Consider the following 22677-nt stretch of genomic DNA (forward strand, 5'->3'; position numbering starts at 1 on the left):
AGTATAAAAACCATGAAGAATTATTTTTTTTATGTATGATTCATAACAAAATGCCTTTTACAAGCGAGATAAAAAACAACAGTGTTCTGACAAAAGCTCATTGGATTCTATGTTGCGTTATTTTTTTGGCTTCATCCAAACAGATGATTAATCAGGTGATTATCAGTGTTCTTAAATGATATCAGGCAGGAACTGGATGTCCTCACCCAGGTGCTGTTTGAGCCACGGCATTATCTTGAATAGGTCGATGTGAAAGTCTCGAGCATCGGGAGGTGGCCTGTCGCTGCTGTACATTGTCTGAGCTGGGCTGCATACATCTGTGATTCCCCAGGTCACTACTCCCACCTTAGGGATGAAAACAGGCGTGATTACACTGTGTGTGATGAGGCTTTTGTTTAGTTGGTTTTTTTTTGTGAGAAACGTGCTAACCTGAAAGTAGCGATTTCTTTTTCGCAGAAACAGGGATCCACCAGAGTCACCTGTACAAAAACAGAGAGATATAACGTGAATCCCATGTTGTTCAAACTGTGGTAGCTATGATACAGTACATGCACAGTTCAGACCTTTACAGGTGATAGCATCTCGGTATCCTGAGGATCCTCCAGAACAGAGGAATCTGTCAGTCACAAACTCATCCAAAGTCACATTAGTAGGATCTTTGAGTATTTGCCTCGCATTCTCCACACAGATAGGCCTCTGCAGACAGAAAATCAATTCAGCTTTGCATCCTTTATAAAAAAATGCTCTATCTAAATGAGTATCGACATGACAGCAGCGCTTAGTTTAAAAATCTAGTCACTCACTTGACTGTGTGTGTGAATATGTGTTTGTTTGCGGCCTGAGTTCTTATGGATGAAAAAGGCTGGAGTCTCCTTGTGTGATAGTAGCTCCTCCCCTGTATATATACATTCATTCATTTTAATTGAACATAAGACAAAGAGAACACAGAGGATACTTATAAAAATAACTACTCTGTGCACTGTAAAATAATTCTTCAGTGTTAATAATTTTCATCCTACATAAACATGAGTAGCACATATCAAAAATCACACCACACCAATAACTAATATTAGCCCAAATAAAGTACTTTGTGCATTAGACACAATAAATACATTTTTAAAAAGGTGTAGCAAGAATAAAATTACAAATACAAGTAAAACTAAATATAATGGAATAAATAAATGTAGTTATTAATTCTTATAGCTTTCAGCAAAGATGTCTGTTATCTGCTGTGTTAAGATATTTTTTACTCCGTCTTTCCATTGTGTTATGCTGAGGGGTTGCAGCTTCAACTGGGAAGTAAAGAACTGTGGGGAATGTACTCTGAGCTAGAAACACATTTAGATTATTTGGACACAATTAACACCAGTTTTGTGTTTCGTTACATAAGAAAAGACCATATTTATTAAAGTATTATTAAGGCGGAATGACCATCTGGTACCACCTTATTAAACCTATACTGAGAAAACATATTAAGACTGTAATTCATGCACAGTATGTACTGCATACTGCAACATGTATACACAAGAAAACATTCAATTGTATAAGTTTAGTCTGTGTGCAGAATGGGAGTGAAGGTGGCTCTGTTCAGATCATATTTTACTGCACATGTGTGGTCAAACTATAAAACAGCTAAGCAGAGACTGTAACCAGTTTATAATGATGCAGCGAGAAAATTCCTTAAGAGAACAAGTGAAATGTATGTGGCTGCAGGAGTCCAAACTGTGCATAAGGTGTAGTTCTACATATCCCGCCTATGATCTTTTGTAAGTCATTTATACCTTAAATCATGACCTGTTATTGTGCTTTTGTTTAGTTTTTTACTTGAAATTCTGAAATAAAGTTTGAATCACCAGTATGTTAACAGGGGAAAACATAGTCTTAATAATGTGAATGATTTACAGAGTGTGAAGGTCAAAAGGTCACATACTGTGCTGCTGACAGGTAGCGTTTAATTTCTTCATGGCTCGGCTGGCTGGTACGGTACACGGTAAGCAGATCGGTCTGTTATATGACATAAAGTATGCACACACTCAGCACTGAAACTCAGGAGGATTTATGTTAGTTGCATACATTTTACAATACAGAACACTTTCCACACACACCATAAAATCCCTGCCTTTATATCTTGCTCTTGTGTCTGTGTGTCAGTTAAGCAGCTTTTCTTCTTCTTCTGTCTTACCTGGCTTTCCAGGAGAGCGGGATACTTTTGTTCACGTGTACCAGAGCTACATCGTAGTCATAGAACTCAGACACATTTCTGTGTTGGAGTGCCCTGATGTTGTACATAGGGTGCACGATCACCTTGGTGGAAACCACCATGCCCTCACCTGGGAACAAAATAAGCTGCATGTTATTTAAAGGGCCTGTAGCTAAGTATAAACACTTTCGACGCTTATGTTTTAACTCCTTGAATGATAACTTTTACTAGTAATGTGCTCTTTAATGTGACTGGGATTTAAAGATGCCTCAAACATCAAAATGAAGATAGAAAATAAAGAGTTCAGACACCATGGTCACCAAGCTCTTGATCCCAAAGAGCGCAGCAGTTTTTCCATGTCATTTTCTCTCATTCATGATAATTTTTTATGTATGTAATTATTATATAATATACATAATGATACTGACCATGTTTTATTTGCACCTGCTGAGAGATTTTGTCTGTGCTTGCTCTGGCAAAGCAGTGAGCAGCTGTCAGCACCCAGTTCTGGCTCACAATTGATCCAGAACAGAATGTAGGCTTTAAGGGAGGAAAGTGTTCATGTGTAAACATCCACTCTAAGATATCCATCAGATATTACGATCATAGTGACTAAAAATGTAAAACTCTCACCACAGTGACATGCCAGGGTTTGTTGTAGACTGTAGCTTCCTTATCGGAGATGTCTTCCTGAGCTACCCCGCACATCGTCACACTCTTGTCACCTGTGTCATGGTAAAGTTTAATGGTTATACTTTTATACTTTAACTAAAATGTTTGTATTAACTAGCAATAAGCAGCACTGTTCTTAAATCTAGTGTGAAAACGGAAGGTTTCATGTGTTGTGGTTGAGCGTGATCTCCTACTCACTAATGATGCTGTTGAACACCTCTCCCAGTGTTTCGTAGTTTTTCAGAATGAAGACATGCTGCTCATCACGTTTCTTTGAGGCCAAGGCATTCAACTGATCTTTCTTTAATTGTTCCCCAATACCAAAGACATAGACATCTGAAAACACACGCTTAAATGAACTTACACTGACACACACTTTGCTTTGCATGCCTGATTTATGATTGCAAAGTAACTCATATGTGTAAATATCAGTACATATGTACATACCTAGCATTGTCTCATCTGTGTGATCCTGGGATGTGTCGAAGTAGCCAAGCATATTCCGAATCCTGGCCAGGGCAATCTGGGGCTTGGTGCCCATGTTGGAGTAGCCTGCAGACAGAAAGACGCAAAGAGGAACTCAACTATATATGAAGATAAGACTCTTCTGATGTCCCCTTTTCCAATATTTAAAGAGCTCTAATGGGTTATAATATTTTTAGGAGCTCTACAGATGCTTTTTCAGCTTGAGTCTGTGAGATATTTCCTGTGTCTTTACCATCAGTTTCTATGATGATGATGTTCTGAGTCTCGTTGAAATGGTTTGTGGCGCTGTTTTCCTTAAAGAAGCTGATCAACTCATTGACACGGTGCAGGGCAGCATAGAGGTTGGTGCCCGTTTTACGCCCATGAACTGCAGATAAAAAAAAAACAAAAAAAACTGTTAGACACTTTGGCGCATCATGTTTGTAGAGTTCTGCACTGATTCAGGCCTGAATGATTGTAGGAAGAACAAACAGGGTTGACTCTTACTACTGTAGTTGAACTCCATCAGATTCCATATGACGTCGTCGATGCTCCCACTTATCTGTGATTCTGTGATGTCTACAATGTCTACTGCCTCGCTGGCAAATGACAACACATGGAACTTCAGCTGCACCTCGTAGCTGTCCAACTAAAAGGAAAATGAAGACCCACTGAGATAGGATGACAGACAAATAATGTAATAATTTGATTTAATAATATTTAATAATAATGATTTTTTTTGTTTTTCACAGACCTTGGTGATAAGAGCAATGGTGGCTTCCCTGGATTTATCAAAGGCTTCCTTTGTGATGCTTCCTGATGTGTCCAGCAAAATGTAGACATTCATACGACTGCCCTCGGCCACACGGAAGGATCGGCCAAAATTATTGTTTTTATCTTATACACACACGCACACACACACAAAGCACCTTTTGTTTTATTGCAGTTGACTTTGTATAACAAGGTAAATACACTTAAAATGTCATGCTGTTTGTGCTGTAACACCATCGATATGTTGGTTTTACCCACTTTGCCTTTTGGACTCTGGTGAGACTACATCCATGATTCCTGCAAGTGACCCTGCCATAGCCTCTGCCACATCGCTGGGTGAGTCAAAGGTATTTGGGCCTGTAGAAGTGCACAAAAATATCACACATGGATGTTTTACTGACTGAACTGCTCAGGCACGGCTTTAATGCCCAGTTTGGTTTTAAAAAATGAACCCTCTGTTCCCCTAAATCTATAACAGTGCAGTTTTTGTATACGTATAAAAACAACCCCTTTTATTCTGCACCTTGGCACCGTGGTGTTGAACCACTCCACTCCCTGTTCGACATGCAAACCCTTTCAGCTGACCCGAGCAGATCCAGACCAGCCTGACACCAGTAGGTCACCTTCTCTCCCCTGTAAAACCGGCCTGCTGACCTCTGGGCCCCTGGTGGGATTCTTGGGTCATCACAGTCGTCAGCTGCAGGGGCAACAGAAGAGAAAATGTATCAAGCTGATATGATATAATAGGAAGTAAAAAAATATATAAAAAATTGTTGCTTTGTTTTATTTTTATTATCAGCAAGGTTTGTAGTGTTCTCCATCCTCACCATGGTTGTCACAGACTGGAGTGGTTCCTGTCCACCCTCCAGAGACGGTGCAGTTCCTCTGGGCTGACCCGTATAGGGTGAATCCTTCCTGGCAGGAGAAGTTCTGCGTCTCCCCAACACGGAGCCACTGCTCCCTGGGCCAGAAATCACCATGATCCAGCTGGAGCTGAGCTGGGCACAATATGTCTGGGAGCCAGAGAGAGATGTACAGACAGAAAGGAGGGTGGAGGATGAAGGGAAGGATGAAAATCACAGAGCTTTGAGAGGATATTCATATGGCATTAAATGCATAGGCATCCAAAACATTACCTTTACATGTGGCTTGTGACACCAGTCTGCCACTGACTAATCTCATGGTGGACCACTCCCCATCAGCACTGCAGACCCTTTGGCTGACCGGGAAAGGGTACTGGCCCAGGCTGCAGTGATAGGTCAGCACACTACCCTCCAGCCCTCCCTGTAGAGGAAATATGTGGTCACTTGCTCAACTAAATTAAGCTTTCTGGTAAAGAGATGTTTGATTTGTTTCATTTTCCTGAAACTCTAGTTCCTTTTTTCATGAAACGAAAATGAATTGCGTAACACCGTTACACTTTTAACTATGTGGTATTTGTTCTACTTTGTGAATCTTCTTTTGATTAATATGGTTTACAGCTTCTCTTACCTCATAGCTGTGACAAGGGCCAGTCGGGAGTTTGGGTAGTAAAATGATGTCTGATATAACTGGCTATTAGTTTCTGTGGGGAGTTCTTCTTTAACTTGCAAAACTAAGATAAGAGCCATAATGGGAGGACTGTCAGGATAAAAAATTACTTCAGCCGAACTCATTATCAAGTATGAGTCACGCCAGGTGCAAAACAAGAATTGTATTAATGTACGTTATGACTCATCTTGTGTGTGCGAGGATCTCTGACCTTTCAGCTTTTCAGCTGTATGCTCCTTTTCTCAAAGATAGGAACATTATTGGATTAGCTTTGTTTATGTTTATCTCCCACTGTGTTTTACATTTAGATTAGCTATATTTCTTTCTGTTAAACTGGAATTATTTTATGATTATATCATTAAAAAAAAAAATTAAATCTATTTGCATACTTGGTTGATGCTGTTTTTATTTTACTTTACTTTTTTTATTATTGTTTCTGATATACTGTCTCACACTATCTTTAACCATCCTTTGTTTTTCCTCTTTTTGTTGCTGTACCCCTGTTTGTCTTTGTAACTTTGTTTTGCAGTGTTTTACACTTGAAAGTGTATTATTATCTATAAAAATGCCCTGAAAACATGAGAAATAACCACATCAGGGCAGTAAAGCTGGAAAAAAATGCACACATATATTCTTAAAGGAGTAATCTGTCACTTTGGTGTAAAATGTGAACTTTTACCACTATAAAACACCCTGAAGTGTACAGTAGGGCTGCAACTACCCAATCAATAAATCATTGGGTCTTTTAAACAGCAGAAAACATTCACTGCAAAGAAGGTAATATTGTTTTGTCTGGCCAACAATCCAAAAACCATAAAAGAGAGAAAAGCAGCAAATCCTGAAATTGATCTAATCATTTTATCTTTAATGCACAGTTTGTTTGTTTTTTGCTTTTTTTACCTGTGAGTAGGTGACATGTCCACCTTTGATGCTCTCTCTGGTTGAGCAGTTCAGAGGCTGATCATCATAAATGTCCTCCTCATATTCATAGTCCAGCAGGGACACTGGATATACAAACAGTTAAAGCTTTGGTGATGAACACAAAAGGGGTGCATGCTTCAACGCTGCCATATGGTACAGATCCGTATGAAGTTGACACAATCAAGTAAGTGCAACACAAATATTGAACTGCTCACCCTTCTGGACACAGATGAAGAGCAGGATCCATAGTATGAGCTTGACATACATGACTGGACTCTGTATAAGTGGTGTTGAGTTGTTTTTGAGTGACAGAAGCCACAGCGAGAGTGTCTGTATCGACCTGCAGTCAGCTGCTTTATTTGATGACTGATTACCCATTAACATAGTGGCACAAAACAGGGAAGGAAGAATTGAGCAATTTAGGTCAGATCACAGATTCGGACTCTTACTTTCGTTTTTTGGTTGCACTCATTTCATCTGTCTCTCTTTCTTTAGGATTCTGTGAGGTCTAGTATTTACTTTGATGACATTTTTAAATGACTAATTCATTTAAAGCCTAGTGCGGCCATGTAAAAGCTGCTCTAAAGCTTTTTTAATAAAATCCATTAGGAACCTCATCCAGATTTGGACAACTAATTTCAAATCTCACAATCTCTTTGGCACTTTTTGATATTTTTCACTGCCTACCCCAATACTGTATTTGTTTTGGTGTAAACATTTTGCTCAGGTTTCAGGCATTCGTGTGAATTTGTGAGCTTAAAAGATCATTATGGGGATTAAAGGGATTTAACATGGACCCCTTTCTCCTACCCTGACCTCCCTCCTCTTCGTCCTCCTTCTTGGAGCTCAGTCTTCTCAGCTGACTCGGCTTTGTTCAACACTGTGCAGGAGTTTCTGAAACTCTTTTGTAACCACTCACGCCATCAAAAAACAAGAGAAATACATGTTGCTGCTGCTACAACAGACAAAAGACCAAAAAGGGGCAGCAAACACTGACCATTTGATTCATTTTGAGTTTCAAAATTCTACTGCTGTTTACATTTTTCTTTTTTCTTTTTTTTTATCTGGATTGAATTGATGGATGTCTAACAAAGGGCTCTGCTGTGCTGGAGGAGCGAAGGCCGTTAGCTTGCTACACCTCAGTGGAAGTTTACCGTTGGAGCAAGAAGTTAACAATGTTAAGAAAAAGTGGGGAAACAACTTTAACATTCCCTCGTGGAGAAAAAACCTTCTTTACAATATCACCACTGATGGATTTATCAAAACATCAGGCTCTTTAAGAAGAGGAGTACTAAAAGAGTGACAGCCGACTAAAGATGTCTGACCTCAGCCAAGTGGCAGTGTACTCAGACTCTTCAGATATTTATAAGGTGAGTGATGGTGATGAGATGGATGATGGTAGTTATGAAGGTGCAGACTCAGGAGATTGTATAGCTTTATATATCTGACATGAAATTGAAAGTTCTTCCTCTTGACTGGGCATTGTTTTTTGGGAATACTTTATTTAAAGCCCCATGGACCTGCTATCCTTGTATAGTTCACAGTCATTGTTTTGCATTGTGCAATCCTGCTGTGTTATTTGGAGCAGGTGTTACTCTTAAACTGGAGGGTGTATGGGTTAGGACACAATGATGGCTTAGTGCATTTCTTTATATTGCCCCAAATTACAACATCACTTACTTTAAAGTGGCTATAATGGATATTTTTTTCGAATCACAGTGTTTGAAATGACAAAGAGAAATATATCACTTGAAGTGAAAAAAAGAAACACACTGTATGCCACCAGCTCAGCACCAAACAGCAGACAAACAAAGTTAGCGACTACATGGTGGTGTAGCATTAGGCAGCTAAAGAGATATTTCCAGATATTTCCTTCTTCAGGAGTTGGTTGGAGACCTAAAACAGAATGAATACTGGACAAACACACAACTCCAAATGAATGCCGATATTTCTCTATAACTGCTGGATGTATGCATAAGCAGGTTACAAGTTCGTCATATCAACTTAAAGCATAAAGCACAACGATATGTTGTATGTGATATGTTGCCCTGACAATAATGTCCATTATACTTGAATATCTAAAGATTGCTAACACTAGCTAACAGTAGCAACTATAAGCTAATGGACATACCAGACCAAGTAAAACTGTCATTTAAAGTCCTGAGTGTGTTCAAAAGAACAGTATAAATATTTGCCATATTTATACTTATTTTGTCTGTAACTATATAACGTTGTTTTTTACTTGATAGTTTCGTTGACACTCATTTCTATTTTGCTTTCCTCAGAATGTGTTTTGTAACCCGGCCTTTGAGTTGGAAGGGGAGCGAGAAGAGAGGGTGGAGGGATTCAGAACATCCTCATCCACCCCTGAACCAATCAAACCACCAGCAGCTAGTGAGTCAAACCAATCAGTTTTCTTCTCTCTGTGACTAACCTTGAACTGTATTAGAGTGTGTGTGCATCAGATTAATAATGTTATTGCGTCACTTTCACTTTACTGGCCAGCAGAATGTTCCTGAGGATTAGTAGGAAGTGTGTCTAAAACATGACTATAATGGATAAATGGTTAACTGTGACCAATCCACCACATTTCAAGGATGGATTCACTTGAACATGGCTAGGAGATAACCCTGATGATGTTATAGTGATGTCATAAGAGTCATCTCAGCTTTGGCTTGAAGACTATAAATTTCTCTGTATTAAAAACTGGAGGCGTGGAGTTTGAAAGACATGGGTGTCTAATGAAAGATGCCACCAAGTTGCGTTGTGGAAATTTTTGGTGTTTGAAATACTTTTGATTCATAGTATATGAATCAAAAGTATTTCAAGTTCTGCTGCTGTGAATTTGATCTTCTTTTTTTTTTACAATCTGCCTCTCACAAGTCCAACTTCAGCTTAAAATATCTGAAAACATCCCCACCCTATGTGAGTAAACTTAAATCAAACCAGACGGAATGAAATTACACAATGATGGAAGTAGTTTGATTACAAAACCAGGCAAAGTCCAGAGGTTTATTTTTAGCTTCCATTTTGAATCATTGCAAACTGTCAGCAGGGAGCAACTGCTGACATGGTGTCGGTATCTCTCTAAGTTTTAAATAATTCGCTTTAGGTCGACATATGATGCCATTTCAATAAACCAAAACGTTAAAATCCTAAAAATGTTTGTGCGTTTGCTAGGCTGGGGTCTGTTTGGAGTGTGCGTGATGCGTCTGCGAGCCCCGGGTTGTGGCTGGGGGGTGGTGTTAGTCACTGCTGCTGGCCTGCTCCTGTTAGCAGCCCTCGGACTGGCGCTGGCCCTCATCCTCACGCGTGAGTCCCTGCTGCACCTTGGAGCAGTCACCACAATGAAGATTAAATATCTAAAAGTGATTTAAAGGGATCTAGTGATTTTATAAATTTAGATTCCATACATTCCTATGTGTGCCTTCATGTGAATGGAAAACATAAGTCATGATATCATCCTTACTTTGTTTTTGGTCCCTGACTTAGAGATAAAAGGCCAGGCTGTGGAAGATCAGTTGTTATCTACCAGCGCTCCTGACCTGCTGAATGTAGGAGATGGAGCTTCCCATACTTTACCAACAATGTCTGCCAACAGAAGTCAAGTGGACATTACAGCCGCACCACAGCCTGCTAGGATCCCACCAGCTGAAACACGTAACAGATTCAAGCAAAACAGTCATTTATATTGTTATTTAACATATAATATGTGCAAGCTCTGTTTCACTTTGGATATTGCTTCATGTCTGTCAGGCTGTGGAGGGGTTTTGACTGACTCAGAGGGCAGCTTCAGTTCTCCAAACCACCCTGGCTCCTACCCCTCCAACATGCTGTGTGCTTGGGTGATCCGAGTTCCACCCCCTTCCATCGTCCAGATCCATATTTCCACTCTGGGTGTAGAGGGACCATCTCCCTGTTTGTTTGACTGGATTGAGGTGCAGGACCAGACAGAGCAGGGCTCTGTGTTCACCAGGTTGGAGTCAAATCCTTTTAGATCCTTCTAGTCCAGCCTAGTCAAAGTAAAAGACAGTCAAAGTTTTTTTTTTATACCACAATGCCTACTGCTGTCTTTACAAAGTGTGTACTTGTGTTGCAAGACAACCTTGAACTTTGTGCTCCACATTTTTGGTTGTTTTCCGTTGCACATGCTGTCACTCTGGAGAAGAACAACAACATTGTAAATGTAATACATTTCTACTCGCTCTCCCAAGTAAGTGTTCGGAGGACTCAACTACTTAAGAGGAGGCAAAGTATGAATTTGAGTGCATAAAACTCAGAGACTCAACTCAAATGTATGCTGTATGCTTGTCTCAGTAAGTCAATTATGTGAAACCAACTTGTCAAAACAACATTTCTCTACATGTTCTCTACAAAGACACATTGTCAGGGTCCATGTCATTACCTTAAATTGTTGGCAGATGGCACTAAAGGTCTGTGCATACAGAGCACAATCAACCCGTGTCAATGCTTTCATCATTTTGCTCCCTTGCATTCTTGCAAAGTGTCGTAACATGATTCATGAAATTCTAAAAATGTTGTATCACTTACTTACAGTGTAAAGTGTACAGACAGACTTTTTCTACATACAGTAGTATGTAGAAAAAGACTGTTTATTCAAGTAAAAGGTTAGGATTATTCAATGGTCCGTCCTTCACTCCTGCAGGTTTTGTGGTAATGTGGCGCCACCAACAGTGAACACAAACAGCAGCACAGTTTGGGTCACCTTCCACTCTGATGGCAGCATCTCAGGCACCGGCTTCACAGCACAGTACAGGGCCATACTGCCTGGACACAGTCAGTAGTATGTGTGTGTGTGTGTGTGTGTGTGTGTTCACCTGCAAATACTTGTCCTCTTGCACTCATGCCCATTTGCATTCATGTGCATCTCTGTGCGTGTTTTTTTCAGAGAGCTGTTCCAGAGAAGAGTTTATGTGTGACAGCGGTCGCTGTCTGCTGCCTGTGTCTGTTTGTGACGGTCATCCGAACTGTCATGACCAAACAGATGAGGCAAACTGCAGCCATAAACACAAAGGTGAGTTAAAAACAGAAAGTTACACATGCTTGAAAAGGCCCCAGAACACAAGAGTGAACTCATGGACATTGTCTTTCACAGAATGTGGTGGGCAAAAGACCGGACAATATGGTTACCTGTCAAGTCCAAACCACCCCAGGCCCTATCCTCACCAGCAGGTACATTTTTAACCAGTTCAGGATCAGGATATTCCAGAACTGTGAAATTTATGTTTTTCACTAATCTCACATTCATCTTCTACCCATCAGTTGTGCATATGGTATTTATCTGTTGAGGAGGGTCACGTCATCACACTGAGCTTCAGGAACTTCAGCCTGGAGACTCAGGATGTGTGTGAGTTTGACTACGTGGAGGTGCACGACAGTGTCAGTACTGGAGCTGGAAGAGTGCTGGGAAGGTGAGGCCCACCACAGTCTTCCTATATCCTATCCCTGTTGTCTAAATCCTGGATGTTGAGGGTGAAAGGAGGTAAACATGTATCTTCCTTTATAGGAATTATATAATCACAATGTCCTGAAGCAGCTTTTGTCTGCCTCCGTCTCAGGTTTTGTGGCACCACCTTCCCTCCAGACCTGACCTCCTCTGGCCCCCACATGACAGTGGTGTTCGTGGCTGATGAAGGTGTGGCAGACAGTGGCTTCAATGCAACATACCAGGCTGTGTCTGTACTGGACAGTGAGTTCTTGCTTTTGTGACGCTAATTCATTTTTAACCAAACTAACATAGGTGCCTTTATCATTCTTTCTTTCCATTTTGTCTCCTTCCTTCCTCCTCCTTCAAAATCTTACCTCAATTTGACCATCTCCCCTCTTTCTTCTCTGACCTAAATTGATTCTTCAAAAATTGGCAGTTTATACCAGACGCTTTGTTCAACCTCTTAAATGATTTCCTGCATGCACATTTTCCTCTCTTGTGTGCTTGTTTTCTTTCTTTCAAGGGACATGTAGTCCCGGCCAGTTTGCCTGCACTACAGGGGAGTGTCTTCAGCAGCAGTGGTTGTGCGACGGATGGAACGACTGCCCTAATGGAGCAGATGAACAGGGATGTGGCAACTCCACCTACCCTCCCTTTAGTGAGTCCCTGTTATCTCTGACCTCGATCAGAGTCCCAGAGTCACTGATACAGTTGCTTTTGTTTCCAGAGTCAGAGTTCTGATGTCGAAATCGCTACTAACATGAGAAAAACAAACTCCATTGGAAGAGTTTGAAGGACAGAAATGATTTATCGCTCAAGATTGTATCATAATTTACTTTGTCTATTAGAGACAAAAACTTCTGGTTCTCTGAATGGCAAATGTTATTAAAATCTGTGTTTTTCTCCTTTCCTTCAGCCTCATCATGTGAGATCATCGAAGTGGAGATGTGTCAAGGCCTCAGCTACAACCTCACCTCATTCCCAAATATCTGGCTGTCCATTGCTGATCAGAGAGAAGCTGCCACACTCCTGCGACAGTACCAAGTAAATAAATCAACTACATTTTCTTGTTGCTGTTTTATAATCTTAAGAAATTGTGCCACTTTGTCCCAAAAACACAAACAATGCATGAAATGGCTTTGTTTCACAAATGTTATTTTATCATCTAGGTGCTGATAGAGCTGGCGTGCTTCGAGCCCTTGCGGAAGCTGGTGTGTGGGCTGTTTCTGCCACAGTGCAGCCCACAGGGTGGCGTACTCCAGCCATGCCGCTCAATCTGCTCCTCTGCTGAGCAGCAATGCAGCCAAGCCCTGGATCTCTTCTCCTTCAGCTGGCCTTTTAACTGCCACCTCCTGCCCGACTCCCAGGACCCAATGGAGTGCTCGTTGCCTTGACACTTTTTCCACCCTAATTTCTCAAGAAAACATTTCACACCAGATTTGCAGCAGCATTTGAGGACCAAAAGTCCTGTATTTTACAGAACTGGAGACTAAGGAGACTCGAGAGACTAGAGCTTGTGGTGCGTGCAAATTGTGGCACAGAAGCCATTTTCAAGTTTTTGTGATTCCCCTCAATAGAAATCAAACTGTTGTAAATTGTCTTTTTGCACTATTTATTGTTTTACTGTTAATCATAAAAACAATCTCAGCTCTGATGAAAGAATGAACAAAGAGAGAATGCCTTTAAAACAACCTTTATTGCATTGTTCAACACATCACATGATGTGCTTCTGTCATTTCAGTGTTATAACAGTCAAGACTGGTTGTAGTGGGAGGTAAAATGGGCAGAGTTGAAACACACTGAAAATAATTAGAGCTCTGCTTCACTGACAATCTGACAGTGCCGATTGTGAATTAAAGATAGACACATTTAAAAAATAAAGCAGTCATATACTGAGAGGGTTCAGGGAAGAATAAATCGCTTCTCGATGCAAAATAACGGCCAAAACATTCAGCACATTCTCTTTACAACACAGCTGGCTCATCTTTAAACCAATCGACAGAGACTCTTACACACCTGAGGCTGAGAAAGTGTAAAAATCCTATTTATAAAAGGAAATGACCTTATAAATGAGAGCGAGTGAAGTCAAATATTTTGCATTCGACACTGATTCTTGACGTGCCTTCGCAGAACAAAACTTGATTGCACGTTTGTCATAATCAAACTTTGGCGCCACATGAAAGGTGTGCTTTAGTCTTGTAAGCTTTCGTGTTACTGTGATGGAAGGACAATGAGTTTCAGGGTATGGTCTAGGGCGATGGCTGTCAGGCCCCACACTCGATGCTTCCCGTTACGAAATACTGGGAGGGTGTATCCATACTTGTCTCCGGTGCGAAAATGGGTGTAGCCACGGTTCTGAGGGTTGTATAGATGGGACAAGGACAGGGTGAAAATTTCTTCCACCTGGGACAGAAACAGACAAATAAAGAACAGTTTACAACTTTGGTTTCGAATAGAAAACAACAAGAAAAGAGGTGTCTTAAGTTATTTGTTTACTAGTCAGTTCATTTGTATTTTTATGTGCCTGTTTCCAGTTAGAAATAAAATATTAGAAGTGGTAAAAACAGGATGACTGCACCTCTCCAGGATTTGGTTTGAAGGACAACTCCTCTATGGGACCAAGGTTAGCCAGCACAGGAGCAATCATCATTCCTGACTGGTCAGAGAGATAAAAAATACACAAACAGCATCAGAAACAGACACAGATTTAGAGCTAAAATTTAGAAAATTTCAAAGGGCTCTAAAAATGAGACATGTATAACATAACGTTTGATTAGCAGTGACTTGTATTTGTATAACTAACATGAAACAAAGTAGTAGATTAGATTCATCACCTAACTTTATAATTCAAGAAGTAAGTTTCAGTATCAGAAGTCAAATAGTTTTCTCTAAACAAACAGGCTTTCTGGGTGTCAAACTGTTGCTCGACTCAAGTTTGTAAGATGGCAGCTCATGGAACTCTAAAACGGGATCAGTTGTCTTCAAAGCACAACGAGACAGACCAAAAGTGACCACACCGTCAAAACATCAACACATCAAGCATAGTTCACTGAGAGATAGAAAAAGACGGCAGGTAAGGACGTTCATCGAAGATTAAACTTTTTGTTGTGAATGAAAAAAAAAACAAAAAACCCTGTGATGAACAAAAAATGCAAACACAGCTGCAAAACAGAAATATCTTGACTAACGCCCTAAAGACTAAATTCTGTGTGCGCCGTTACCGCCACAGCTGTTCTAGTCAGTGTTTCAAACACCACCAGAAACACCGTGGTCCGTTTCAGAAGCGTCCCAGGAGCGGCTCTGTCCTTGTCTGGAATTTCAGAATCCTAAACCTGTGCAAACAATTTGACTATGTAGCATTATTCACCCCACTGAGAATCGAATACTTGTGTTTGGACTGCTGTTCAAATGAAACAAGCAATGTGGCAATGTTAAATGAACATTTGTGATGAGCATAATTTACTATTTCCATTATTTTACTTTATTATTTTATCTTTAAAAGAAGTTTGGACACCCCTGCCTTAGAATAAACAATCTAAACACAAGCACCACACACTTGTGTGGGTGAGGTGAGGGGGTTGCACTAGTTACAGCCCTATTTAATAATTTATGAATCCTTTTCATGACTACTGAGAAAGTAACGCAGAAATCTTCAGGAAAAAAAAACTGGAATCAAAATAAAAAATGACAAATAGTAGAAAATCATAAAACTTGTGGCACATGAAAGGAACATGTAGTGAGTGCAGCTCACCCATACATCGCATGTCTTAAACTCTTAAGATGCACGGGCACTCACTGCGTCCCTGAGAGGCTTCAGGACGCCCCAGACCCTCTCTGTTGCCACGGTAACGCCCAGCTCCTCCCTGGCTTCCCTCAACGCTGTGGCCACCACATCTCTGTCTGAAGGATCACTCTTTCCTCCTGCAAAGCTACAAACAAACAAAACGGAAATGAGCACAGATGCAGTGGACGTTTACAAAACTGTGTAGCCCGTTTCTGGCCAGCCGCTCACCTGACATCGCCCTTGTGCCTGCCCTTCAGTGTGCTGGAGCGCAGAGTAAAGAGGAATGCCGGCTCCCCCTCGACAGAGCAGAGACAGACCAGGACCGATGCCCATTTCGGCTGGTTCTTCTTTCCCTTGCTCTGACTTGCCCCTTTTCTCTCTTTGTCCACCTCGTACAGTTTCAAGTTGGGCCCCAGGCTCTGCCGACACCTGCTTTCATTCTCCGGGGATAGACAGTCACTCCAGGCGCCTGCCACACGAGGGGCAGCCTGATGTACGGCTCTGGTTGGGTGAAAAGAGTGACCGGAGGGTTGTGGTCTACTGTGAAAGTGATTAAAAATCCATGACCTGTGTGTCAACAAGCTGAAAGGTCTTACAAAGCACTGTCTGTGATATAAATGACTTTGAAGAAGGTTACACCGAGTCTTATTGGTGAAAAGGAAACAAGGTTGGAGATTGTCCCAAGGCCTTCTCCAAGGCTGAAGGCAAGTTTTGTTGATTAAACAGTCCAGGTAAGTGCTCGCAGTTTTGAGGTTTTGACCTAAATCTTCCACTACAGTGCATTTCCAAGAGACAGACTCTCGTTTGGCCCTTGCAGAGGTAGAAACTTGAGGGGGGCGATGACGGCTGGACGAAATGGCTTCGGATAGGAGGTTCTGAAACGAAGCCTCTCTCAGCTGCCGAGTGTCACAGTCCAAGCTAAATAAAGACAGCTGCTTTGAACAGGACACAGTCCTTGTGGACAACGATGACCTCTCCTTACTTCCACAGAGCCCTTTATATCTCCTTTCCTTCACTGCTCTTGCGGGCAGCCATCCAGCACCAGTGTGCTCAGAGACAGCAGACAGGTGGGACTCCTTCACCAGCAGAAGTGATCTTATGGGACAAGACCGGGTCAGGATCTCTGGGCCCCTAAACATCCTGTAAAAACACGAAAGACAGCTTCAGTCAACGAGGCTGATCGTGCTCATCACCAGCATGCACGTGAAGTTCACCTCGCACGTGACTCCACCTGCAGAGGAGGGGTCGATGACGTCAATCACCTGTGTGTCACGTCATAACATCGACGCTGTCAAACTTGCGACTTGTTAGCTGCAGCTGCTTAGCTCAGCTACGTTGACAGCGCCAAAACAATCAAGTCACGTTAAAGTGTGAGTGTTTGTGGCTCCCCCCACTACAGACTGACACTATCAAAAGCTGCTTTGACAGTCGTCGTCATCGTCTTTGGCTCGAAAAATCCGCTGTCAAAAGCGTACGCAGGCTAACTAGCCTGCTAGCCCATTAGCATCAAACTATCCACACACAAAAAAAAACAGAGCTGGGGTTAATGTCGTATCCGGACGCTGCAGTTCAAATTTAATGAGTGGCAAGCACCTGATATGTCATACACGAGTTCAGAAAGCACGACATTGACCTCCCCATTTCACAGTTTGAATGTGACTCAAAGGCGGTAAACACTCACCTTAAAAAGTTGAATGAACACTCGCTGCTCTCTCACCCAGTTAGCCGGCTGCCAGTAGTCAACATGGCGCAGAGCGGCTTCATGAGCGTCACTGTTGCCCTCACTGCACTGCGCTCGACTCATTTCACAACTCCTCCATTTACGTGTGTGTGAACTGAATAGAGGGTGGTGGTGAAACGGAATATTTACATTATTTACTGGTGTAATCACTGAGAAACCCCCCCCCACATTGTTTGCTGTTTACATCACTTCACTAGGTGTAGAAAGGTGAAAACCTGTTTGTCTGCATTGGAGTCTGCATTAGTCAAACCTAGATTAAACACTTTTATATCATACTTATGATTTCTAAGGAGCCTAACATCACTGCCTGGCTCAAATTCTCACTATAATATGACTCAGTTGTAGTTAATTATCACACTAACATGACATTTCCATCAGTCCATGAGGTGTACCATTCATCTTTCAACGAGCTGGGAAGAACCGATGACATGAGTGAGGGAAACTACTCACCTCACCTGTTTTACCAGCCCCACCCTGAGCCTTAGTTTTTAAGAAGCATGTGATTCATGTGAACTGGCATTTCGGACTTACCACCCTTGGGTCTCTACGCTTTATTTCATCGCTTCTGTAACCTTGTGGTCGGCCATACACCCCGGTGAGACCTCCAAGAAGAATAGACCATCCTTCTCCATTCCATCCAGGACCATATGGCCTCAGCTTGGTCCGAAGAGGACACCTTTGTCTGCTCAGTATGCCTGGAAATCCTGAAGGACCCGGCCACTCTACCCTGTGGGCATTCATACTGCTTGGCTTGTATCCAGAGCCACTGGGACAAGAAAGACAGCCAAGGTCAGTACAGTTGCCCTCAGTGTAGGCAGGTCTTCAGCCCCCGACCTTCGCTGGCCAAGAGCACTCTGCTAGCAGAGGCTATGGAGAAACTGAGAACCAACAGCCTCAAACAAAGCACCTCTGTAGCTGTTCCCTCTGCCTCACCATCAGTGCCTATCTACCTGGAGGTCCTACCAGATACAGGGCCACGACCTGGCAGCATGTACCCTCAGCTACCCATAGTGGACCCAAGACCCTGCCCTCAACATAACCGTCCCCTGGACCTGTTTTGCCATGAAGACAAGGAGTGTGTGTGTGAGGTGTGTTGTCAGCATGGACACAAGGGACATCGTGTGCTCAAACCAGAGGAGGAAAGGAAGGAGAGACAGGTATGTAAAAATATCACCAGGGTAACATAATCTGTCCTCCTTTTTAAAACATTTTTTTTTATCTTGGTGTATAAAATAAGTTGAAGGTGAATCACAGTGTTTTTACAAGAGTAGGATTTCCAAAATGTAGCTGAACTTGAACTACTTGTAAAACAACTGCCTTTACTGTGTGTTCATGTGTATTGTTTTCTGGCCAAAATAATCTTCATAAATGACGTGTGTGTGGGTGTGTCTGTGTGTCTAGAAAGAGCTTGTTCAGATGCAGGTTGACGTACAGAAGAGAATCAAGGAGACTGAAAAGAAGCTTAATGAGATTCCACATGTTGCTCGCCAACACAAGGTAAGTAATAGCAGCTATCATTGGTGTAGAAACCTCTGTAGTTGTAGTTCTGTTTTGAAGTTTGCACCCTCTTTTCATCACTTCCTTGATCCCTGTCTTTCTCTCTGTACACTTCCAGGCCTTGGTACAGGCTCTGCAGCATGAGAGCACAGATTTATTCTCTGAGCTTGTTCAGAACGTAAATCTAACGGGCACCGAGTTTGGTGAGCTCCTCAGCACTCATGAGACCTCCCTAGGCAGCCAGGTTGAGGGGCAGATCCACCAACTGGAGCAGGAGGTGGCACAGCTGCGCTGGAAGAGTGCAGAGCTGAGCACTCTGGCCGACATGCAGGACCACATCTGCTTCTTGAAAGTAATTAGTGTGCGGCGGAGTGCTACATGCAATCGATTTCATTTGAATTTCACTGGATGAATAAAGAATAAGGTCCAGCATCCATAAAATGACAAGTGCTATTGTCTGTCCTCAAGAATTTCCTCACCGTGGAGCTGCCGGGTCCGTCAGGTATACTGTCAATACTGAGGCAGGAGGAAGCAGTGGTAGCCTCCATCCGCTCAGCCATGAAAGAACTACAAGAGTCAATACAGGACCTCTGCAAAGCCAGCCTGGCCAAGATCATCACATTACGTAAGTTCTCTTCTCTTCTCTTCTCTTCTCTTCTCTTCTCTTCTCTTCTTCAAACAGTCAACTTTTATTTTATTTTGTAGTGAATCACGACCCTGAGGCTCCAATGCCCAATGGCGCAGAAGCAGCAAACACTACAGCAGATAACAGTGATCAGACCACTGCACGAAACACAGGTACGGTAAAAATAAAATCACCCAGTGCAACACGAGCACGATGATATGTTGGATACAAAGTGACAAACTGAAGAAAAGTGGTTGTTTCTCACAACTCATCTGCTCTTTTCTGTAGTCTATGAGATGATAACAGACCCTCCACCTCTGCCACCTCGAAGACCTCAAGGTAACTTACTTTAGAAAACTTCATATCTTGCATGTTTGTGGCTCATAAAACCTAAAAATGTTTAAATATGACTGTTATAAAATAAAAAATTTGCTTCATGTATTCATTTTTTCCCCCCCAGGGCACAATGATTTTTTCAAATCTCCACCTCAACATCCTCCAAGTGTTCACAGTGAGGATAAGAATGCCTGTGCATGAAAAATGTTTCACTAATGTTTAGATGTCATTGAGATTTCATGTGATTTACTTGTTTCCTCTCTCTCCATCTCTCTGGACATGAAGCTTCTGCCCCTCCTCCTCATCTTCCTCAAGGTAAATACAAAAGCATTAAAAACTGCCTGTACATATCAGTCAACTACTTCCCCTTGTTGACGTGTCGTGTAGACAACTTTTACTTTCTTATTTGATATATTCACTTTTATTTTTTCCTCTTAGCTCCAACAATGGGACATGGTAATCCAGAACCAAAGACAAGAGGAGAATTGTTGAAATGTGAGTCCATCATACTCCACAACATGAAACCGAATATAGAACACAGTGTCAAAGCCTTGTGATGCACCGGAGTCTTCACTAAAATGAATCCTCTCTCTTTAGTTCGCTTTGAGCCCACCATGGATCCCAACACGGTGTATCGCCATGTGCAGCTGTCAGACGGAGGTCATAAGGCCACAATGCGGGCTGAGAACCTGAACCCACCAGATCATCCCGAACGCTTCCAATTTTGGAGACAGGTTCTCTGCAGAGAGCCTCTGGCGGGGAGCCCTTACTACTGGGAAGTGGAGTGGACTGGCCAGAAGGTGGATCTTCTTAGATATCAATGAATCAAGTTACATTACGTTTGTGAAAATCACTGCTAAATTGCTAAAAGAATATAATGTTGACTTGAAGCACTAAATCAGACATGTGGATTCAAGAGCCTGTTTGCCCAAATGACAACTGAGTTGTCTTAACTAGGTTAACTAACTTACTAAAAAAACTAATTGTATATTCCTACAAAACTATTGACTTTTGTGTGAGTGCTCTGTTAGCATGCTACAGTAACACACTAAAGACACTACTTGACATAAACATGTTAGCACTGTCATTCTGAGCATGTTAGTACTGTTAAATACCACAAAAGTTGACTTTGGTATAAACCTTCATCATCTGCAGCCAGCTGTATTTTCCTTTCCTAATCTATTTTGTCATTGTCCCACCACAGATTACCATTGGCGTGGCCTACAAAGAGATAGAACGTAAAGGTTCTGATGGCAAAAGCCGTTTGGGCCACAATGCTCTTTCCTGGAGCTTGTACTGGTCCGGGACTGGCTTCTCCTTCTGGCACGATGGCCAGGAAAAACTGCTGGGCTCACCTAAAGCCCGACGGATTGGTATCTATCTGGACCAGCATGCAGGGATTCTGGCCTTTTACCGTATCGCCCACAACCAGGCTGATATCATCCATCAGCACCGGGCCCAGTTCAGTGGCCCACTGTACCCAGGGATCAGGTTCTGGGCAGGAGTAGGAGCAACAGTGACTATCTGCCAATTGGATTGAGTTGTACAGGGCTGTTGTTTTCTCATAAAACCTGTTTGTTTGATTGAAAGCATGTGACACTTTGACTTTCTCATTCCTTCTAATGAGAAAACAAAAATATTAAAGAATGTATCGTTTTCATATTAGTTTTTTGCACCAGCCTTTACTGATGTGATGAAAATGAATAAAATAGCAGTAAGCACACATTTAATCTATAGATCTTTTCTTTTTAACATATTTGGGAAAATGAGGATAACATCTCTTAAAGCAATAAAGTATTCTGTGTGAATGTGTGTTGATTATACTTTTATTACTATACTATTATTATACTTATGGGACCAAAGGAAGAATAGAGTACTGCTGATCTTATCGTTGATCCCCACACCTAAGTGGCCTGGATTCTTTTGAGCTCCCCCTCCATTCTTAGTTATCTGCTGTATCTTTCATATTTTCACATGGATTTGCAAAGAAATAATTGACCTTCGTTGGTCTTTTGTCCACCCGCTCCTTCCTTTCAACATGCCGTTATTCACCCAGTCCTGATTTGTGTTCAAAAATTATTTTCAACTCAAATTCTCACCTCCTCACTCATATCTAAATGTTTTTAGATATTCGCAAGCATAGCCTCACTTTGTGCAAGCAAACTCATGTAATTCAACACTATTCACAAGAAGACAATGAAACTCTCATTTTACATGTGGTGTCAATAGTTTGTTGTGTCCTGGCCTGATTGAAGAAGTTAAACAAATTAGAAAGGTTTGAAAGATATAATATCTGTTGAATGGTTGATCCAGGTTGGAATATAGGCACAAAATCTAAAACAATATCTGTCTGTAATTGGAGATTAAAAAATCTTCTGCTATAAAAAAAAACAATACTGGAAAGTTCACCATGTAGTGGACTGAAGCGGTTGACACAAATTTCAACCTCAGCTCACATCGGGTCAGTCGTCTTTTCACAATAAAGCTTGCACTTGTAAATAAAGAGCAAGGACACTTTTTTTTATAATAAGAACACTAAACCAAGTGGACAATTTACCTCAGGGGATAGGCGATACCTGACCTAAATCCACCTCATAAAGCCCTGGAAGGTGTGTGTGTGTGTGTGTGTGTGTGTGTGTGTGTGTGTGTGTGTGTGTGTGTGTGTGTGTGAGTGTGTGTGTGTGTG

The 22677-nt window shown here is 41.8% G+C and overlaps 4 protein-coding genes across 6 annotated transcripts; 2 read left to right on the top strand and 2 right to left on the bottom strand.

Annotated features, from left to right (window-relative positions):
- Nucleotides 1–15: 15 nt before the first annotated feature.
- Nucleotides 16–6937, bottom strand: si:ch1073-280e3.1 (complement C2). Its single transcript, XM_010745236.3, has 19 exons — nucleotides 6775–6937; nucleotides 6539–6642; nucleotides 5245–5392; nucleotides 4936–5121; nucleotides 4632–4805; nucleotides 4367–4465; nucleotides 4092–4234; nucleotides 3845–3986; nucleotides 3591–3725; nucleotides 3320–3424; nucleotides 3071–3208; nucleotides 2834–2925; nucleotides 2629–2740; nucleotides 2183–2330; nucleotides 1931–2004; nucleotides 804–895; nucleotides 564–696; nucleotides 430–479; nucleotides 16–345 (listed from the first exon to the last, which is right to left on the bottom strand). Exons 1-19 carry the CDS (start codon nucleotides 6935–6937, stop codon nucleotides 172–174), a joined length of 2412 nt encoding a protein of 803 aa, XP_010743538.3. The 3' UTR covers nucleotides 16–171.
- Nucleotides 6938–6969: 32 nt separating this feature from the next.
- mfrp (membrane frizzled-related protein) lies at nucleotides 6970–13539 on the top strand. Of its 2 annotated transcripts, XM_019256260.2 has the most exons (13): nucleotides 6970–7929; nucleotides 8845–8953; nucleotides 9740–9871; nucleotides 10052–10219; nucleotides 10316–10535; nucleotides 11226–11356; nucleotides 11469–11594; nucleotides 11676–11752; nucleotides 11843–11991; nucleotides 12139–12269; nucleotides 12532–12666; nucleotides 12925–13052; nucleotides 13178–13539. In XM_019256260.2, exons 1-13 carry the CDS (start codon nucleotides 7876–7878, stop codon nucleotides 13400–13402), a joined length of 1785 nt encoding a protein of 594 aa, XP_019111805.2. In that variant the 5' UTR covers nucleotides 6970–7875; the 3' UTR covers nucleotides 13403–13539. The 2 variants fall into 2 exon arrangements, with proteins under 2 accessions (XP_019111805.2, XP_027136281.1); XM_027280480.1 differs by having other exon boundaries at nucleotides 10052–10535.
- A 146-nt stretch (nucleotides 13540–13685) lies between these two features.
- Nucleotides 13686–17650, bottom strand: nudt8 (nudix hydrolase 8). 2 transcript variants are annotated; one of them, XM_010745238.3, is made up of 5 exons: nucleotides 17474–17620; nucleotides 16021–16932; nucleotides 15805–15937; nucleotides 14587–14664; nucleotides 13686–14411 (listed from the first exon to the last, which is right to left on the bottom strand). In XM_010745238.3, the coding sequence occupies exons 2-5, from the start codon at nucleotides 16929–16931 to the stop codon at nucleotides 14220–14222; spliced, it is 1314 nt and encodes a 437-aa protein (XP_010743540.3). In that variant the 5' UTR covers nucleotide 16932; nucleotides 17474–17620; the 3' UTR covers nucleotides 13686–14219. The 2 variants fall into 2 exon arrangements, with proteins under 2 accessions (XP_010743540.3, XP_019111809.2); XM_019256264.2 differs by lacking the exon at nucleotides 13686–14411 and having other exon boundaries at nucleotides 15760–15937; nucleotides 17474–17650.
- Nucleotides 17651–17850: 200 nt separating this feature from the next.
- On the top strand, nucleotides 17851–21803 carry ftr86 (finTRIM family, member 86). The gene is made up of 11 exons (XM_019256254.2): nucleotides 17851–18690; nucleotides 18935–19030; nucleotides 19149–19382; nucleotides 19499–19655; nucleotides 19736–19828; nucleotides 19944–19994; nucleotides 20116–20166; nucleotides 20277–20306; nucleotides 20430–20486; nucleotides 20589–20791; nucleotides 21196–21803. Exons 1-11 carry the CDS (start codon nucleotides 18181–18183, stop codon nucleotides 21529–21531), a joined length of 1818 nt encoding a protein of 605 aa, XP_019111799.2. The 5' UTR covers nucleotides 17851–18180; the 3' UTR covers nucleotides 21532–21803.
- The last annotated feature ends 874 nt before the right edge of the window (nucleotides 21804–22677 follow it).

The sequence above is a fragment of the Larimichthys crocea genome, chromosome VII (genome assembly GCF_000972845.2).
Source record: "Larimichthys crocea isolate SSNF chromosome VII, L_crocea_2.0, whole genome shotgun sequence".
Lineage (NCBI taxonomy): Eukaryota > Metazoa > Chordata > Actinopteri > Sciaenidae > Larimichthys > Larimichthys crocea.

Excerpts from the sequence above, each read along its gene's own strand:
- si:ch1073-280e3.1 (XM_010745236.3), bottom strand. The coding sequence starts at position 6,937 with ATGGGTAATCAGTCATCAAATAAAGCAGCTGACTGCAGGTCGATACAG. Across the intron at positions 4,806-4,935 it reads TCCAGTCTGTGACAACCATG|CTGACGACTGTGATGACCCA; the intron begins GTGAGGATGGAG and ends TTGCCCCTGCAG. Across the intron at positions 4,466-4,631 it reads TTCAACACCACGGTGCCAAG|GCCCAAATACCTTTGACTCA; the intron begins GTGCAGAATAAA and ends GCACTTCTACAG.
- mfrp (XM_027280480.1), top strand. The coding sequence starts at position 7,876 with ATGTCTGACCTCAGCCAAGTGGCAGTGTACTCAGACTCTTCAGATATT. Across the intron at positions 8,954-9,739 it reads AATCAAACCACCAGCAGCTA|GCTGGGGTCTGTTTGGAGTG; the intron begins GTGAGTCAAACC and ends TGCGTTTGCTAG. Across the intron at positions 11,357-11,468 it reads GGCCATACTGCCTGGACACA|AGAGCTGTTCCAGAGAAGAG; the intron begins GTCAGTAGTATG and ends TGTTTTTTTCAG.
- nudt8 (XM_010745238.3), bottom strand. The coding sequence starts at position 16,931 with ATGTTTAGGGGCCCAGAGATCCTGACCCGGTCTTGTCCCATAAGATCA. Across the intron at positions 15,938-16,020 it reads AGGCACAAGGGCGATGTCAG|CTTTGCAGGAGGAAAGAGTG; the intron begins GTGAGCGGCTGG and ends GTTTGTTTGTAG. Across the intron at positions 14,665-15,804 it reads TGAAGCCTCTCAGGGACGCA|TCAGGAATGATGATTGCTCC; the intron begins GTGAGTGCCCGT and ends CTCTCTGACCAG.
- ftr86 (XM_019256254.2), top strand. The coding sequence starts at position 18,181 with ATGGCCTCAGCTTGGTCCGAAGAGGACACCTTTGTCTGCTCAGTATGC. Across the intron at positions 19,656-19,735 it reads GGCCAAGATCATCACATTAC|TGAATCACGACCCTGAGGCT; the intron begins GTAAGTTCTCTT and ends TTTATTTTGTAG. Across the intron at positions 19,829-19,943 it reads GACCACTGCACGAAACACAG|TCTATGAGATGATAACAGAC; the intron begins GTACGGTAAAAA and ends TCTTTTCTGTAG.